This window comes from Gambusia affinis, linkage group LG10 (assembly GCF_019740435.1).
Source record: "Gambusia affinis linkage group LG10, SWU_Gaff_1.0, whole genome shotgun sequence".
In the NCBI taxonomy this organism is placed as follows: domain Eukaryota; kingdom Metazoa; phylum Chordata; class Actinopteri; order Cyprinodontiformes; family Poeciliidae; genus Gambusia; species Gambusia affinis.
In genome coordinates, this window is record NC_057877.1 from 20,948,769 (window position 1) to 20,968,156 (window position 19,388).

At 36.3% G+C, this 19,388-nt stretch overlaps 1 protein-coding gene across 1 annotated transcript in view; it reads right to left on the reverse strand.

Moving 5' to 3' along the window:
• Window positions 1-1,974: 1,974 nt before the first annotated feature.
• The window catches only part of LOC122837990 (carboxyl-terminal PDZ ligand of neuronal nitric oxide synthase protein-like), a 147,013-nt gene continuing 129,599 nt past the window's right edge, over window positions 1,975-19,388 (reverse strand). Inside the window, exons 11-13 of the mRNA XM_044128239.1 lie at window positions 10,233-10,429; window positions 10,004-10,128; window positions 1,975-6,484 (exon numbers count right to left, since the gene is read on the reverse strand). Coding sequence (XP_043984174.1) covers window positions 5,845-6,484; window positions 10,004-10,128; window positions 10,233-10,429 — 962 coding nt within the window. The 3' untranslated portion in view covers window positions 1,975-5,844. The remainder of the gene's footprint in view (window positions 6,485-10,003; window positions 10,129-10,232; window positions 10,430-19,388) is intronic.

A 19,388-nucleotide genomic window follows, 5' to 3' on the forward strand; every position in this document is an offset into this window, starting at 1 on the left:
GCAATAACCCAGTTGCATAAGTACCTACATTTTAAACTACTACTTTTAAATTCAGGTTTTTAGCATTGCGTCTTTAAGTATTTATGGCAATATTACAACCTTGCACAAGATCTGAGCATTTGTAAAAATATGAGAGCAGTTTCTTCACAGCATTCTCCAGAAGATTCTGAGCAGGTCAGTCATAAACCTTTCCTCTGGTTAAGCAGTTCTGTTGAGCACAAGGTTTACCCCAACCAACACTGTCCAACGTCTGGGTGCAAGATGCTGGCAGGCAAAATGGACATGGAATGCTGTAATAAGTGACGGGAACAGTGTACGCGTGTGTGTGTGGGTGTGAAATATTGGTTAGAGGTTCCCTGGTCCCTAGGAAGCACCAGTGAGAGGGATGGGGCACAGAAGAGAAAGACTTCCACGATAAACAGGTGATCATTAACAACCAGGTATCTAAACCAAAAAGAGGACACACAGGATAGGAACAATTTAAGAACCTGAAAAAAAAAAATACCTAGAGCTCAAAGACAAATTAGAGAAGTTGGGGAGAGTGAAGGCCTCAGAGGAGTAAAGAGAGGTAGGATAAAAGTTGAAGTTTATTAAGCAAATAAGGTCTTATGCTCTTAGGCATGCTGACAGTTTCTGGTTTGTGTCTGTTTTTGAGATTGTGTGATATTTTATGAGCATCACATAAAACTTTTGTCTGCCATCTGTTCTGTGACCTGGTTGCAGTTCGGTGTGACATCTGTGTAAGTATTAGAAATGCAGCACAGCTACTGGCTGAATTTTATGACATAAGAAGGAAGATGACTGTACAAAATAAATGTCTGGATAAAATTATTATCTAGGACGGCTGAGCTTTATTTCTGGTTGATCAGATTTGCTATACCTCATGGCAGAACTCAGAAAGAATCAGAGATGAAATTAAATCAAAAGGTGCTTTGATAAAGTTTTTGTTTAAGGATGTAGATACTTTCACAATCAGGTCATGGTAACTATGTCATTGTTTTGCACTCTTAAGTTTTTCTAACTGAATTGAATAGGATTTAAAAAAATGAGGGAAAAAAAACTCATTTGATCTTAAAAAGGACACAATCAGACAAGACAATGACTTCATGGTTAAATCAAAATTTATAAGATTACAGTGATTGTAGGAAATTATTACGTCTCCTCTTTATAACAAGTAAAGTAGGAAAATACAAGGTGGAAATCATTCAGTTTCATCTTTTGCTTGATTAAAAAAAATTACTTAATTAGCAACAGTTTACAGATAAAAAATCTGAAGCTTCCTTTAGACATTCAACAGTCCCTTGGAATTAAAAAGTCCATGTGTTACACCGAGCGTCCTTCATTCATCAATAAAAACTGGAATTATGCAGATTGGCTTTGCAGAGACAAAAACATAAAATTTCAACATAAAAAATAAAGTAAATAGCTAAATAAAAACTACACTCTATAACTCCTTCATTTGTTGTTGGGAAAAGAAACTTTTGGTAAAAAAATTGTACATTACTGTTCCTTCAACAAAAATGATAAAGTTAGTGATTTACAGACTTAAGAAAAATGCAGAATGTTTGATATCTTCAAAGAATTTACTATTGCCAACAAAGAAACAGAGTTGAGTTCTTCTAAACGGCTATGTAGTGTCATTATGCCCATATCTTTAGTTGATTATGTTAGTGTGTTATTTATGCTAAAGTCATCTTAAATTGGACAAGAAAATCACAGGAAATGTTTTTGGGTTTTTTTCCAGATCCAAATAGGCATAAAAACATACTGCGACACAGACATCAGACAACCAATTTGGTAATTTCATAAAAAGAGAATCAAGCATAACAGCAATCTTGTGATATTATACCAAACTTGATTTTTTCAAACTTGAATACGGAGTCTTGTATGTTTTAGACGTAGCTCAATGTTTAAAAATGGTTTTTAAAGTCAAGAAGAGGAAATGCAAGAGTCCCAGAAAAGGTACAGTTTTAAAAAAAAAAATAAGTTCTCACTAAAATCAGGCTTAGGGCTCTCTCTCTAGTTTTTATTCAGAGAATTCACAAACACTATAGATTTCTAGTTTTTAGGTTTTATTGATGCTCTCTTCTTGTACATCTGCCCATTATATACATTATCCAGCTGTTATTTGTAAAATTAACTAACCTTGGCTTATTTTTCAACATATTGCTTACAAACTTTCTTGTAACTAAATGTGCGTGATGGAAATTAAATGTGCTTTCAGTCAATAACTTAAGACGGAATGTTATGAACTTACTTTGATTACCTATCAGTTTCTTGAAATTATGAAAATCTAAATCGTCCTATAGATTTAAACTTGTTTTTTTGATAGACCTTTTGTCATGAAATTAATTCATATTAAAATGACAAAATCTTAGTTTGACATATCACAACAATTTATTTCTGTTATCTCAAGAAAGCATGGCTTTAGTTTCTTGAGATTATAATTTCATCAATTTATTTGAAGAAAATTAAACCTCAAACTGGTTTTGTTATGATCACTGTTGATCTTGAAATATAAAGGCTAAAATTCTAATTAAAGTGATGCAGTCTACTGGCTTAGGATGGGAAAAACCTGATCCTAGACTGATGCACTACTAAATACTGAATGACAATTATTATTAAAAAATACTTTCATATGTCAAAATAATGAAATAGTCACTTCATGATATTGAAATTTGCAGCCCTTATTACCATTCACAGATTTATTACAAATAAAAAACATATCCAATTATGGAAAGATGCATCTCCATACTCATTTATATTTTCTATATGCAGATTCTAAACATGCTAAGAGTAAATTCCATGAATATCAACGGTGCACAGAAACCCTTAATGACTTATGCTTCCCTTAACCTTCAGGATGGAGCTTGTGATGCAAACCAGATTTAACTGGATAGCTATTCCCCACAATGAGGTTTTTCCACATAGCTAAAATAGATATGACTAAGTAGACAGACTCACTGTAAGGAGGAAATACTGACTGGATGTTACCGCAAAGAGATCCTGCAAAATCACTCAAATTGAAGATATCTTAGCTGTTGGTGTCATGTATAATCCAAAGCGGAAGAGGGAGAAGTTGAAGACAAAAAATTATTGGGGGGAAAAAAAAAATAGATCCATGACAACCAAAATGCATCAAAGTTTTAAATTCAGTTAAATGACAGGAAGCAACTTTGTATTTATGGCAGGCCTCTGGTAAAAAGCCCTGTCAACACACTGCTGGGTTATCGCTTGACATTAACAACCTTTTTAAGTCTGTATCATTTATTGGTCATAGTTAATAGGCTAATGTTGACTGAAAAATAAGTAAAAGTTCAAATAATTGCTTTTTAGGAAAACCTTCAGAAGCCTAGAAACTACAGATCCAAACTACTTCAAATATTACAAGAAAGTTTGTCTTATTCTGCAATAAAAAATAAGGTACTTATTAAGACCTGTGCATGTAGTGCATTCCTACAAGCAATGGTCAGAAACCTGGATATGGTATTTGCATATCCAAGGATTCAGTTCCCCATAACTTTAAAGCTAATTTTTTTTAGATATGTATAAAAATATCTCTCTTTTTGGAGTGCTTTCTACTCAAACATCTGCAGCTCTGAGTAATTTGCCAGAAAAAAAAAAAAATAAATAAATAAAAAAAAATTGGAGCATGATTCAGAACCGTAGAGGAGGCCTCAGCTGCTTGGTTACAGTTCAGTGCCTCAGACACATTCAGAAAAAAACAAGAAAAAAAAAAAAAACAGACAAAGCTTGCTTTTTTTCCCTCGTAAGTACGAGCTACACATTCCTCTCATTCTCAGCTGGTGCTGCTTTTGGTCTCAGCTTCTTCTGAGAAATTCATGGCATTCTGCACTTTAGTTCTCTGCTCAAAAAATATATCCAGGGTGTTAAACGCCTCAAGACCCAGAAGCAGAAATCTGCAGAGCATCTTCAGAATACAAGGTTAGAAAATTACAGGTTTCTTCTTCTTAGTGCTTGATTTGTGTTAAAGTAACCACGGCAACCAGACTCCAATCTACCTGCTTTGACAAACAGCTGTGAATTAAGGTTTAATAATTTCTCTCAATGCCAGCTTACGTGTAACAAGCACCTGAGTCAGCATCCGTCTTTTGAAGAATAAAGACATGGACATCATCTACAAAGAAATGGTAGAAGTTCACACTTTGGCTTTCATCTTTTTAAGCAACAACAACAAAAAATACTCCTCCATATTATTGCTTTTTTTTTTTCTCCTCTGACAAGTAAAGAAAAGTGATAAAACAACCTGTCTGACTGAGCTGTTAATTTCCGTCTTTGGTCTGTCAGTTTAGGATTCGCTTGAATAAAAAGACACCTCTTTCATCCCTTCCTGTTGACAGCTCATTACCTTGCCCTCTCTTTAACTCAGAAACCCCTCATCACTTTTCTAAAAAACACTCATTCAGACGTCTTTCAGTCCCGTCTCCATCTGTAGGGTGATGGAATATGAAGTCACGCACATTTCAGGTCCGAGCAGAGAAACAACCTTTCATCGTTTGTTTCTGGAGAGAGGCGCACCAAACTGATCCGTTTCGCATCAAAGTATTAACGGCTAATTAATTTATTGGGTGTGGAAGGAAGAAAACAGATTTATAGCCTGAACAGATGTTTAGTCGCTCCAGCTAATATGTGGAACAACCTGTCTTTGCACATCCGAGCTGCACAGACCGGTAATTCAATTCTTCTCACTCCTTGGCCTTTAGTTACAGTATAGCAGCGGATTTTAGCTCATACGGTCAAGTATGTCAAATTTGTTTTAGTCCTAAAAATAGTCATCTTATTCATATATTTCAGAGGATGTATATTTTACAGATTAAGGCATTGGTGATTTAATATTGTTTTTAAATGACGAGTGAGATTTCTATGGAACTGATTCAAATTCAGCTTTGAGAAAAGCCAGCTTCAGCACAGAACTGACACAAAAAGCTTCTTTTGGAGAGTTCAATCATCTTGAAGTGGAGTTAAAAAACTTTGATTCAGAATGATTTTTTTTTTTTTTTAGAAACGGGAGGTTGCAGACGTGCTGTGACAGTGATATTCACCCTACCTGTTCAATCCCAAACACATCCTTTTAAGCCTTTAATTCTCACTTCCTGTTTTGTTTTTCTGAGCATGCTTTCCAGACTGCTATAAACAACTGAGAAAAGAAAAAAAAAAAAAACTAAAAATCTTTACCATGTAGTTAAAATTCTGAAATGTAAAATATATATTTCTATTTAACATATATACTTTTTGCAGTTTTTAACTGGCTTTAATGCAGCAGCTTAGTAACACACTTAAAAAATAAACCCTTTTATGCATCAAAAATGGTGTGGTTTTCAAGGATTTCAAGGTTTTGTTCATATCTATAAATCTTTAACCCATCTAAAGGTAATGTGACCACACTAAATACATTCATTAATACATAATCAGGTTGTCATTTCATTGTTAAAGCAGACAGGAAACTTTTAAAGGTCAAAGTTACAAATTTTTTTTTTTTATGGAATATGAACATTGTTTTTTTAACTTTATTTTAAAAACTGAAACTGCAATAAAATAATGGCCCTTGTTTTTTACTCTATTTTTTCTGGCTCATTTTTGCATCATGAGCCAGAAATGATGGCAAACAGCCAGTCTTTTCCTGTGTATTTTTATGCATAAAATATCTAATTTATTTAGTCTGACTGACCTCAAACCAGTGACGAAACCGTTTAAAAAGCTGATATAAAGTTTGAAAAGCAGCAGGTCTTCAAGCCTGCCTTGCTTCTGAAAAGCATCTCTTCTCTTTGTCCTAAACTAAAGCAGGGTGGCGGATACATTTAAAAGCCACAGTAAAACTTTGAGTTATTCAAAGGATAGCAGGTCTGGGTGAGCCTCTGCCTCCTCAGTGCCTCCTCCTGAGTCTTTACTGCAGGGGGCGCTGTGTCCAAGCAGGACCTCCTCCCCCAGGCTGATGCGGCAGGGAGCCTTGCCCAAAATCGGAGAGGAGGAGAGCCGGGAGTCTGGCGAGGATGCCCTCTGCCAGACGTCGCAGGGTTTGGCTTGGGATTCCGAAGGAGGATCCTTGTTGATGAGGTCTGGCACAGAAAGCTGAAGCTGCTGTCGATGATCCTCCTCACCTCCTTCTAGGCTCCCTTTTTCCTCCTCCCCATCTTTGACTTCATCAGTAGTGGATTTGATCTCCTCTGTCTCTGAATCGGCTTTGTTCTCCACCAGACCGGACAGCTCTGTGATTTCTGTCGACCTCTCCTCCTGCTCCTCACTCCCTCCTTGGAGCTTTTCCTTACTCTTCCTCTCCTCGTTGGGGCCCTGAGATGTTTCTTCAGGGGAGGGCAGGAAGGGGGGAGAATCTGCCGGCTCTGGTGAGGCGACTACAGGGTCAGAGGAGATCATCATATCCTGGGTCGTCTTCAGAGCTCGAGGGACGCGCTTCTTTCCTGTTGGCGGCGGTGGGTTGAGACGAGGAAAGGAGTCAAACATGTGGCTGGAAAAGAGGAGAGGGAAGAAGGGATTAATCTCAGGAGCTAATGGACCAGGTTTTACTACAAAAGCTGAAACTGTTAAAATATAATATAATAAAATTATTTACTGTTGTAGAATATCCAGTACAGGTTTCAGGTTTTGATCTGGTGCCCTCTTTTACTCTTTACTATAGGCCTGTAGCCTCTAAAAAATATGGAAAATGTGAGAATAGGAAAAACACCACCATCATGCCTGAATAAAACCATTATTCCTTTTACTTTTACACTGAATTACAACCATTTAAAGCTTTCATGCTGCCTGAAAACACAAATCCCGTCCTATTATTAAGACTTTAAACCTCCTTCTGCCCGCAAATGACGGCATGTTGGGTGACAGAGAAGTTAGAACAAATGGGTTAGTTTCACTTTAGACCAACATTCTGATGATTAGTATCACAGATAATCAAAGCCAAGAGTATTTAGCAAACTAATTTAGCACAAAAAAGAGTCTATGCACCTCTGAAGAATAAAATAAATCTCAGAGGAGTTGAAGGTTCAGACATTTGCAAACCTCAACATCATGAAGTCAATTAGCGCTCTCCAGGCACACATTTTTAACCAAAGTTTCCAACCATTTTCTTTGCACTCTCTCTGTTCCTTTCCCATAGAAAAAAAACCCCTTCTCTATACTTTTATGTTATCACTGTAAATCGCTTCTCTATCAGCCACCAGCTGGTCGCAGCACATGGCTGCTCATCCTGACCGTCCTGGATCTGGTTCTGCTGCTGGACTTTTCTTCCTAGGTTGAGGGAGTGGCTCCTCTCCACTGTCTCGAGACGTCACCTACAAACTGTTCTGGAGCAGAACAGTGAGAGTAACACACCCTCTGCTTTCATCCAGGTCACAAGTCCTCCATCACACAATCAATATCGGGACGACAAAGAGGAAGATGCCGCTACGGCACATCATTTGCAGCAGCTCCTTTCATCACCATTAAAAAGACATGGTTGTGTTATTTCATCTGTCAACAAAAAAGGAACTGCTGCATTTGGACAATTTGAGTTGTGGAATAAATTGAACATTTGAATAAATAAAACACAAAGAAACATACTGTTATAAAACCTATTTTAAACAAAAATATACTAATTAAAGTAATTAAAAATGTAAAATGTGGTTCTATTTAGAAAAATAGAACACTTAGAAGAACTATTTTCTGCTTCTTCTCTGTTGAGAGGGTTTAACCTAGTGGGGGTAATAGTTAATTTTCAAGTAAATGTGTGGTAGAGGAGTTAGTGCAGTCAGAAGCTGATGATTTTGCCCATTTATCACCACAGTTAAAATGACAGCTTCTTCTCCTGACCAGCGTGTGCCAGGCATGGAGACATTTTCCACCCACTTTGACAAGGTTTAAAACCAAAGTTGGCACTGTAAATTCTACTCAGCCTGCTGTAGGGAAATGTGCTTGCATGGATATATTAACTAATATCTACCAGCAGCATTATTACAATTTTTATTTGTTTTAATTAGAGATGATCTGTCTCTTTTTTTAAATAAAAGTTGACAAGTCTAAGTGGGAATAATAGCCATCATACATTGGATTACAGTGTAATGTAATCTGTTCAAATAATACAGAAATTATTTAAATCATAAATTTCATTAGAATTGTTGAAACAGTTTATCATAGTCATGCAGAAAAATATGTAACAACAAAAATAGCCCTGATACATCATGGTTTAGATTAGGGCACCTAAAATATTTTCTTACAGGTGCAAAATTGAAGTACCAGAGGATGAAAGGGGAATATGAACCGGAAAACTCAAACAGCAGGAACTGATAGGAAACAAAGCAGACACTTGCGCTCTGTTTACACTTTTTGAGTCTCATTTATCAAAAACCTGGAACACATTTGGAGTCAAAAATGGTAGGAGGACAAGTTTCATGTGTGATTTACGAAACCATGTATCTTTTGGCAAATCCCAGTTTCCAAACAAACAGGTGTTGATATGTTTGGCAGTAAGAAACAATTGTCAGTGATAATCAATGAACTCCTTAATTCATTGTTGCAGTGGCACTACCCACAAACCATTTGAAAAATATACAAATAAAACAGCAGAAAACACATTTTCAAAGAGCAAGACAACAGATACAATTCTTTACACGAATAATGTGATTTATCTTATACTACTTGCTAAAAATAAGTCATATAATAGGTGTACTGTCTCCCTCTGACTCACAGCAGTGCATCATGCAACAGAGCACCAAATTAAACCTGACTGTCCAGTGCAGTATTGTGCACAACTACACAAGCCAAAATGACTTGCTTATTATTAGGCATGTAGAAATAAATCCTCTGGCCAGTTCAAGGCCAACCCATCATTCCTTCAAAACGCCAAAAGTGTCATTCCACAGGAGTCCATGAGCTTTAACTGAAATGTCCCACTGTCCAAAAACCTCAATGTGAAGAATAGCTGTACTGATATCGGAGGTCAGGTTTCCTCTCTCAAAACGGGTTTTAGAGTTTGGCACTGTGCCATAATGACAATCCTTGAAAGGTAAAATTGGACTAATAATTATTGATCACTCCGCACAAAAGTCATGCTATCCATAAAAAACTCACTCCTGTGAACAATTACAAGTATAAGCTCAGTCACTGATAGTTATAAAAGTGTGGTATTTCAAAAGCTAAAAGGAGATTTTTTTTTTCTCTTTTTTTTTCTCCATCTTATCAAATTAGTCGGCAAAGCATACAACTGTAATGTTGTTTGGTCAAATCAATTAGGTTTATTGATCCATCTTGCACTGCAGTAATATTTGCAGTAATATTTCTCAACCAACTGCATCACAAATCCACACAGAGGATCTAAAACCAGATGTGGAATTTCAGCAAATTCTACTGTGAAACCTAACTTTAAGTGTTTTGATCTGAGGCCACTCTTCTTTCAGCACTATGCTCCTTTGATAAATGTTATGGGGAACAAATAAGTCCGTAAAAATATGTATATATAAAAAAAAATAAGTCATTTTGGTTGTTTTTAGCAACCAGAAGTATCAAAATGTATTAACTAATAGATCTCTAGAAAAGTTGATTTCTAGCCTGGTGGAGGTTCTTTGCCTTGTGGCGGAGGTAGCACTGTTTACAAACCTTTTGCCTGAAGAAGATACAGGATAAAGATGACCAATTTTAGAAGATAAGCTAAGTGTCCAAATATTGTCCTCTCAATAAGCACAGTCACATCTACACAATTCCTCCTGTTTATGGCCTGAATATGGTAGTTTGAGTGCTTACTTTTAATTAATTTTTGGACTGAACCTTTGCTGGAAGCTTGTGATGCAATTCACCTGCCGAAGGAAATCATAGTTCCTCATCGGTTAAATCTTTCATCATACAGTGCTACATGGGTTGCTGTCTACATTTTACAGTCTTGAGTTGACACAATGAAACAGAAACAAGTTCTTTATCATTTGTAGAACTCCTAACTATATAAAAATCTAAATTGAATCGATACAACTGATGACAATTTTTGTGAGTGAAATTTACACACCTGCTGGCAGAATTGTGGCCAAGTTTGTCCATGCAGCTCCAAACTGCGCCAACATTCTTGTTGACCTCAGTGACGCCGATGTCTCCAAGGTGGCTCGGCTCCTTTCTTCTCAGCAGGTCGTTAACCTTGTGGAAAAGAAAAGTCTCAACTTTGAAGGAAGATAAGTTATCTGGGTATTTTTGAGAACCCGCAGAGGTTGTTGCTACAAATCAGCTTATGATGCACTGACCTTTGCCCCAACTGCCTTGCCCAGGTTAATGGCATTTTTCAGCCTTTGCTGTCCTCCAGAGGATGGAGAGTCGATGAAGGTGGAGCCAGAATTGGAATTAATGGATGCTGAGAGGGATCGGGTGGAGTGCTGACCTGTTCTGGAGGTCTGAGGGCTCTGCTTCTGGGCAATGGAGTTCTCAAACAAACTCTGATCAACTGTACAAAAAGCAAACAAAAGAGAGTGTTATAAAAATTACCACAAAATCTTACACAGAACAAGAAAAACTGTTTTAGGAAAAGGAGGTACAGCAAAGCTGCAAACTTTTAAAACAGTAAATGATATAGATGAGGTTCCAACAGAAATGAACACGTTTTTTCCATATTCCTCCGCACCAAGAAAAAAATAGAATCAGTAAATTATTTTAGGGCTCCTACGTATTTTAATTCTCTCATTCCCTTCAGTTGCTATTTTCTTCTAAAATCTCTACAGAATTCTTGAGTAATTTCCTTTTCAAAGGTTTTGAATGCAGAATCTGCAAAAACCACAAATTCAAGAGATTGGTACATGGAAGGATGGATGGGCACACTCAGCAAGCAGGGCATGGATTAAAATAGAAATATGCAAATTGATCAGTTTTCTGACCTGAAAGAAAATTATCCTATTTCTTACCTTTTCAGGGCTTCTCAGAAAAAGTAGGAACCCATTTTTTGAATTCAGGCTACTTTTTGTTGTTTGAGCTTATTGAAGGACTGAAAACTCTCTCACTGTAAGATTCAGCTGTGCTTAAAGCAAACTAATACTGCATCATCAAAGTAAGATTCAATTTTGTTTTGCAAAACTGAATTTAGCATGTGGAATTTAAATGATACAGGCAATAGCACCACTATACCAAGTGAGGAAAGAATGATTAATAAACAACATGTTAGACTACTGCAGTGAAACACGAAACAAGAAGACAGTAATAGCAATCATGCATGAATGAGTCAGGATGCAGACTCAGAAACAGCAAAACAGAAAGAAGTTCAGTTCATCTCAGTCCACCAAATATCTTACCTCTTCCAGAGACATATTTCTCGGAAAGCATTTAACGAGACAGAGAAGCATTAGATTTCAGGTCAGTTTACCCCGTAAATGTGCACATTACTCCAATGTTTCTGCTTGTGAACAAAAATGTTGCTTATCAAAAACTCCTCTAAACACAAATAAATGGAGGAAAAACACAGAAACAAATTCAAAATTAAAGACTAACCTTGACACCTATTTGCACTCAAATCTTCCATTTGCTGTTCCAATCAAGATATCTAGAAGGGCCCATTAGCCAGGCGCTCGAGGATATCTAACCCTTTAGTACAAATCAATGTGATGTAAAGTCCATTAACTTCAAGGAAATAGAAAGGGATATGAAAAGGGAAAGGGAAAAAAAAACTGAATTTCTACTGACATGCAGCTACCAAGAAAAGACTGTAAATAAAATTCTGTAGAAGAGAGGAACAGAGTGAGTCCACCATTAAAATCTGAAACACATCTGTAATGAGTGACATAAGGTAGTCTAGGTAGACTAGTGGTCGGGTGAAACCCTCTTTGTAGATTACACTCTAAAAGAAAAATGGCAAGACAAAATAAGTCATCCAACACATTTTCTGATCTAGCGCAAGTCAAGCAATCGACAGATTGCTCATTTAAGCTTTTTCTTTTTTCTACAGCAAAGACTGCAAACCTTTATTACAAAATAGTTGAGAGTTCTTTCAAGGTGACTTGCAGCTGTTTTGCTGTTTTGATTGCAGATGAAACATGTTCATATGTTTACTCTTTGGAGCTTCATCTTTCAGTCTCTTTATATCAGCTCCAATCAGTATGTCAGGCAGATGAGCAAACATCAGCAGAAGAAGAGACCAGTCGTCTAACAGAAAAACATTTTTGCTTCTTTAGGACAATGTACTTTTTGTACATTTCATTGTATTTAACCAAATCTTTTGGAGGTGGAATGTTGGAAAGATGAACCTTGGGAGTTTTCCGGTCAAGGTTTGGTCAATTTAAATATTTTGTTATGCAGTAAACAGGAACATGCTTTTTTTCCTAAAAAAAGTTCCAAACTCTCTGATTCCATCCAGAAATAAAGCTCCAACTTTAACTCGAGACTTAAATAACTTGCGATTTAATGGCTGGATAGATTCATTTATTTGTATTTAACTGCTGATTAATTTTTTACTCATGTATGTCAGCATTTATTTATTTGCTGCACTTCACTTCATGTTGGCCATTCCTTCAGTTATTTATTTTTAACAATGTACTTATTTATCTATTTAGTAACTTATTCTTGAGCCTGTGAATACAAATTAAATTATTCCAACAGGATTTTTTATTTTTTTTTATCTTGAAAACATTTTTCTCATATCCAAAATAATGGAAATCCTAGATATTCATTTTTGGAGGACAATTTATCATTAGTAGGGCAGTCAAGAAATAATTTAAATTAAAATAAATAAATAAATATATATTTATATATATATGTATTAATATTTAAGGCTTCCTATCTAAATAGATGTGCATTAAAATTCCGCAGCTTTTCTCTGAACCTCCTGCTTCAACTTCAACTGTTTGGAGACTACTTGAAATTTCTTTGCCTGATTCATTTACATACAAATAGTGTCTTATCACTATTTATGTCCAATTCTCTGCTGGACTGTCCCTGAACCTTCACTGAAGGGTACGGTTTCCTAAGAATGAATGCAAATCTGATGTTTGTTTAACACAACTGATTGTTCTGCATTCCAGTGTCAATAGTCCCTAACTACAGCCACAGAAAAGTAATAGAAATATTACAAGTGAATATACACAAGTTAGCTGAGCAAATGCAACAGTTTTTTAAATCTTTTAGTTGTGCTAATTATCTTTGGTCAAATCGTCATTTTCTAATTTTTCTGTATGATTAATATCATCAGTTTGATGCAGTGATAAGCAGATATTTGCCTTACTAAACTGAAACCACCTCTGATATTTATTCATGTAGGAACATCACCAAGGATAGTCTGAGATGATTTTCAAGGGAAAAATTTAACTTGAATAAATAAATAAATAAAAATTACAAAGAGGCATATTCAAACACAGGAATGCTTAATTAATGGAAAACTACTTAATTTAAGAAATCAATAGTAATCTTCCACCATGGCACAATGCATCATGTTTTTTTTGGTATGTTTTTACATGCAAATACATCAATTGTTATAAAGTATGTAGAATAGCTGACTTAACCAAATTTTAATAATAAAACATTCTGCAGAGTAAGTCTGCTTCTTAATAAAACAGACCATTACCATTTACTGAGGATCTTCTGCTAAATTAGGTGACAATTGGACCCCTGTCACCCTGTTTAATGTTGCTACGTTCTGGGAAATAAAAATACAATTAATGGGCACACACAGTACATTTGTCTCCCACTTTATTGTTGGCATCATGAATATCTGCACTGCTTCTCCTTTACAAATATGCTGCTATTTCAGCAACATAATTGGAATTACTAAACGGGGGCTATTTAACAGATGATTTGTTTGATTTGGCACTCATTGTGCTCAGACCTACAACCATCAGTAACACTTACCAGGCAAATTAATTTCAAAAAGCAAATTATTCACATTCTTGTAATTAGAGATGGCACAATCTTGTGTGCTGCAGCTTCACTGTGGTTTGTGCAGATGAAAAAGGAAACCCTTTCTCTTTTTGACAAAAACATAAAATAAAATGTAATTAATACCATGCACTGCTATTTAAAGTCTTAATTTTGTGCTGTGCACCACTTCTATCTGTTAATCAAGTTTTTTTGTTGTGACAGTTCTAGTTGAAAGAACTCTGAAAACCTAATCAAAAAAGAAGAAAAGGATCAAAATTATATTCATGAATAAAATTGTGAAAGTATGTTAATTTCAACAATAAAAAGTATTGCAATAATTGTGGCCACTTTTCAGAAGTCAAATGTGACTGTGGGCATCTGAAGGGGAAATCAAGGATCACAACACAAACAAAACTGACAAGCATACTGCATGAACTTCGAACACACACCGAAAAGGAGCATAGATGATTAAAAAAGATGGAAATCCATAGAAATTTGAGATGCACAGATAAATCCACTGGTCATAACATTCACTAGATTATATACTTCATTGGTGCCCCCAGTCAGTGAATGCACCACACCTAAGTGCTAAAAGGATTGGCAGCCAACAACAATCCTCTTGAGTTCCTGTTGTTACAGAGTGAAGAACACTCAGTAATTCTCATCATCAGAATTACTGTGTAAATAAAGTCAGGGAAAGCACAAAAGCTTGTAAAAGCTCCTAGAAAAGAAGCTGCATCACTCAAACATGCTTGCGTTCCTTCAGGCTGCCATATGAGAGAGTGAAACATCAGCACAGAATAGGAAATTCAATGTCCTGCAGCAAAGTTGTTCTATTTTATCTTTTAAAGAGATTAAATCTGTCTGTCATGGAATATTATTACGTGTAGGTATCTACGTACTCTACAGAAAGTGCAGACATAGTAAGTAATATTTAAAGCTTTATTTCCATCACAGTGTTTGTGACACTATCAAAATACTTTATTTTTGTCTGAAGGGAAACTGCAAATTGTCGGGCATGTTGACTGACCTGCCTCTCCTATATTCTTACAAATATATTATTTAAAACAACTCTTGAAAGCCACAAACTGCATATTGTCTGTTGACAATTTGAAAGAGCTTTTTTTTTTTTAACAATCAGTAAGAGATCATTACTGATTGGCTGGCTGTTGCATTGCAGTCTCTTGAACATTTTGATTTGCTTAGGTACAGAAATCCAAACTAACTACAAGTGAAATCTGCAGGGCAGACATCTACAACATTGGCCCCTTAGCCACAGAACCTCTTAGTGTTTGTCTAGCAGGAATTATGCAGAATGATCACAAATGAGCACACACACACACACACACACGCCCACACACGCACGCACACACACACCCACACGCACAAAAACCCAGAATCAAACAATAGAAATACTAAAATGCTAAAAAACATATTAAGGCATTCAATCTAACTGAAAATGTATCAAAGCGGCATGTCTTTTAAAACCTGCTTTTTGAAAAGAAACATTCTTTTACAGGAACTTTCTTGATGTTTCCTCAGTCAAAATTTGTAATGTAGCTGTAACTGCAAACATGCATGTCTGCTTGCTCGGATCTGATGGGAATTGGCCTTAATGGGCTGCATGTCACAACCTCTGATGGAGTTCAAACTGCTGACTGTGCTGCTGAGGGGTGAAAAACAACAACAACTAATTTCCTGGTGTTTCCAGTACATCTCTGTTTACCTTTTGCACTCCCTTAGAAAGCACAAAACAACAGCAATAGCACCGGAGCACTGAAATGTGCATTAACACAGATGTTAAGGATAATGCTTACAAATGGAAAAGAAGGTGGAATGAAAAGAAATCCAAACATCTGCAGAGATTATTTTCTAAAAAAGATGTAGTTATTTTTGTACTCTGTGCATGAGTTGTTCTTTAAATTACAACTAGGACTAGGAGCTCTGTATGCCACAATTTGCATTCATTTGCCTTCGTTTTTTTCAAATGGCTGCTGATTAATAAGACAATAGCGAGATTACTAGTGGAGACGGCAAGATGTTCAGCGTAAACATGCAATCACTTACATCCTTATGTCATCATGTTCTTTTATAACATAAAATTTTGGCACACAGAGAAGCAGGTCAAGATGAGAATGAGAGCAGCAAAGTGAGACATTTAGGTCCACACAAAAAGTGTTTACCAAGGAGAGCAGAGTCTTTCGTAGGAACCAGACTGAATCCATTGTAAGGATAACGCAATCATCTGCAACACTGCAGAAAATTGTTAGCCTTCTCCAAAAGTAAAAATGAAATGGAACTTTTTCAGTGTCTGGCCATTTATAACATTAAAATGTTACTGCAATAGCTACTCAAATGAAGAGCTTCATAACTATCAAATGGAAAAACAGAAGAGACTAACAATCTCTTTGGAAAAACAAAGATATTAAGAGTAAAAGTAAATATTTTATGTTTACTTGTTGCTTTTCATTTAAATGTACCTTTTCTCAACAAATCACATGTAAAAAAAAAAACTTCCAAACACTCTACTAAATAACAGCTATACATTTTCCTGCTTTGTTAACTTCCTAAAAAATCTGAAAGGTAGCATTTGGCTATGGAGAATCATGAAACTTTTATGTGTTTTCTGACAGGCCAGAAAACACATAAAAAACATCAATGTTAAGTGCATCAATGTCTGACCAGACTCTTCCCGAAGACAAAAAGTGAAACCAATGAGACAGTCTGGGGGAAAAGATGAGACGACGGCACATGGCACCCAGATGAAAATATAAGCAGCGATCACTGCGCTGAGAGGAAAAGCGACCTGAAACACGCTCACTTGAACACCATAATCTTCAAGCCAGACAGGGTCATTATCGCTGCGGTATTCAATTACAGCTCTCACTGGGCTTCATTAGGATGCACATGTGTCCTGTGTGTCTGAGTGAGGAAAATATTAAACTACAAGTCAGGCCAATCTTACCTTAGGGCCTGGCAGGGGGAGGGGAGAAAGGGATGGAAGAAATACAATTTCAAGCTCTTCCCTCTTGAAGATGCACAGAGGATCTGCTCATCAATTTTTCACTCGGTTTCATTATGACATGAATGATTAAAGTGAGTGGGTGTGGGTTTGCCTCAGACTGATTAGTAACTAAAAAACAGAATTAATGGAAAATATCACTGATCGACCTTATTGAACCCTGATTGACAGTTTGCTCTTGGCATAACATTTCTGTTTTTGTTGGATTTATTGTCTATCTACAGTTCAAACATATAAAAAAAAACCTTCATTAATTGTTTGTTGAAATGGCTCCTAGTAAAAGGCACCATGACCTCAACAAGCTTCTGAATCTTGTCAGACAGAATCTATTTAAGCCCTTTTCAGAACTCTGAAGAGGGAGCTTTTCAGCTCATCTCATTTAGTTTTCTGGTGTACATTCTATATTTATGGATTGTTCACAAATTCTAAAATCAGTTTGTGTTTGGGGTCATTGTTTAGTTGGAACCTCTGATTGTTGATTGATGGTCAAGTTGAAGATTTTGGAGACTTTCCTGGTTCCTTAATATTCCATCCACTTTATATAATATAACAGAACCACAAACAGCCAAACATGATGCTAACACCACCATACATGACAGTAGGGTTTTTGTTCCCAAGTTTGACATCTTCACCTCAATCCCTACAAACATACTTATCGTTGTGGTGAAACAGTTCAATGTTTGTGATAAAATTTTTCTATAGAAGATGTTTGTCTTATTCATGTGAGTAGCTGCTAATCTCAGGTGGGCTTGAGACAGTTCCGTGGAGCAGGGCTTTCTTTTTATCACCTAAATAAGCTCATAGTATGCTTGGGTCTTGGTGGTTTCTGGGTTATCCCTCAATATCATAAATTTCCTTTAACTCCAGTAAATAGTTTGGATTAAAAATTCCTGACCTGGCCACAACTAGATGTACCAATGGGTGAGTGACCACAAACACTTTAAAAATATTTGGGAAAGGATGATCTAGGCTAACACTAAGATGGCCTTATCATAAGCTATGATCACAACCCTAACGTGAAAAATGCTTACAAGCCAGGTGCTCTTCAGGAAGAAATCAGTTTAAATGAACTCCACCACTTCTAAAAAGCAAATTGGTCAAAAATCAAACCACATGTGCAGCAGAAGCTTGCTGATGGAAAAAAAAACAAGGGTGTGGTTTCTCTGTAATTTGCTAAGAGTCTTTTGTATAAACAGTTTTTGTAGAATATGTCTGTACATAACTGAGCCTGTATGTGTAACTTTGAACCAGAGTAGATCAGAAAAAAAATCCTTTTTAAATTCAAACTTTAGCATGTGTACTGAAACACATCACTCGACCCCCCCAAAAAAACTAAACAAAAACAAACAAGCAAACAAAAATAAAGATGGCGATAAACAGAAATTAGGGCCCATGATGAGAATGTATCAACTTAACACTGATATCTCTATTTATGAACAAATGTCTCAAATTTTAGAAGCCATTGTTAGGAGACATTAAAGTAAGCCATGAAAAAAGACATACAGGCCCTTAAATGATTTAACTTTTTTACACTCACATAAACCTATCATTTTGACAAATACAAACTTCTTAAAGTACAGCCTCTTACTATGAGGATATTAACACAAGAGAGGGGTTCATAATCCCAGCTTTTTAATATAAATCATTTAAGCAGAAAAAAAGGTCTGCACTTTCCATGGGAAAGCTGCAGGAAAAGGAGCCCCAAGAGTGAGTTAAACAGGGCATCCTTGGACTGCAGACACAGTATGAATCCAAAAGAGGTGGAGCAAGATGATTATAAATGAGACACGCACAGCTTGCCACACCGTAGCATACTTCAGATAGCACCAAAAGTCTCGGGAAGGTGGAAATCATTCCTTAGCTTCTACAATGAAATGGCAAAAACTGATCTAGATTAATTTCTCATCTTATGGACCGCTGAGCAAAGCAGCCTCAAGACAACACCCACTGCTCTCTAATTACAGAGGGAAAATGTTCATTTTTCTTTATTGCTTCCTTTCACTTACAGTGCTATAATGATAGGTTATACGCTGCACACTTGAACATAAAATTAGCAACAAGAACATTTACTCCACATGTGTGGAGAAATGACTGCCCTATTTTAGAGGAAAAAAAGCCATTGAGATATAAATATACCTCAGAGTACAGACAAATAATAATAAACATAGATTTTATAAATAAGAAATAAATACTATATACAACAGTAGGGTTGAATCTAGCCCGACATGTTTAAGTGCTACCAGTCCGCTGTATATTTATGCCCCCAGATCAATAATTCACTCAGTCTTTTGCTAAATCACCTTCTGTCTGACCAGACCAGACAAGTTCCCTTGGGGGTGGGGGGTAGTAGAAAGAAGGACAAGTATAGCAATAAAAGAAACGAAAAAAAGGTTTTAATTCAAACGTGCAAACACTGTCCCAGGTTCTATAGCTCGAGTTTGCTTTTATCTGCTTCTATTTCTGTCTGTTTTAGAGATTTTGACTCCTGCTAATATGAACAGCTGCAAGAGATGCAAACAGCCATGGGGTTTCTGTAGGGATGAAT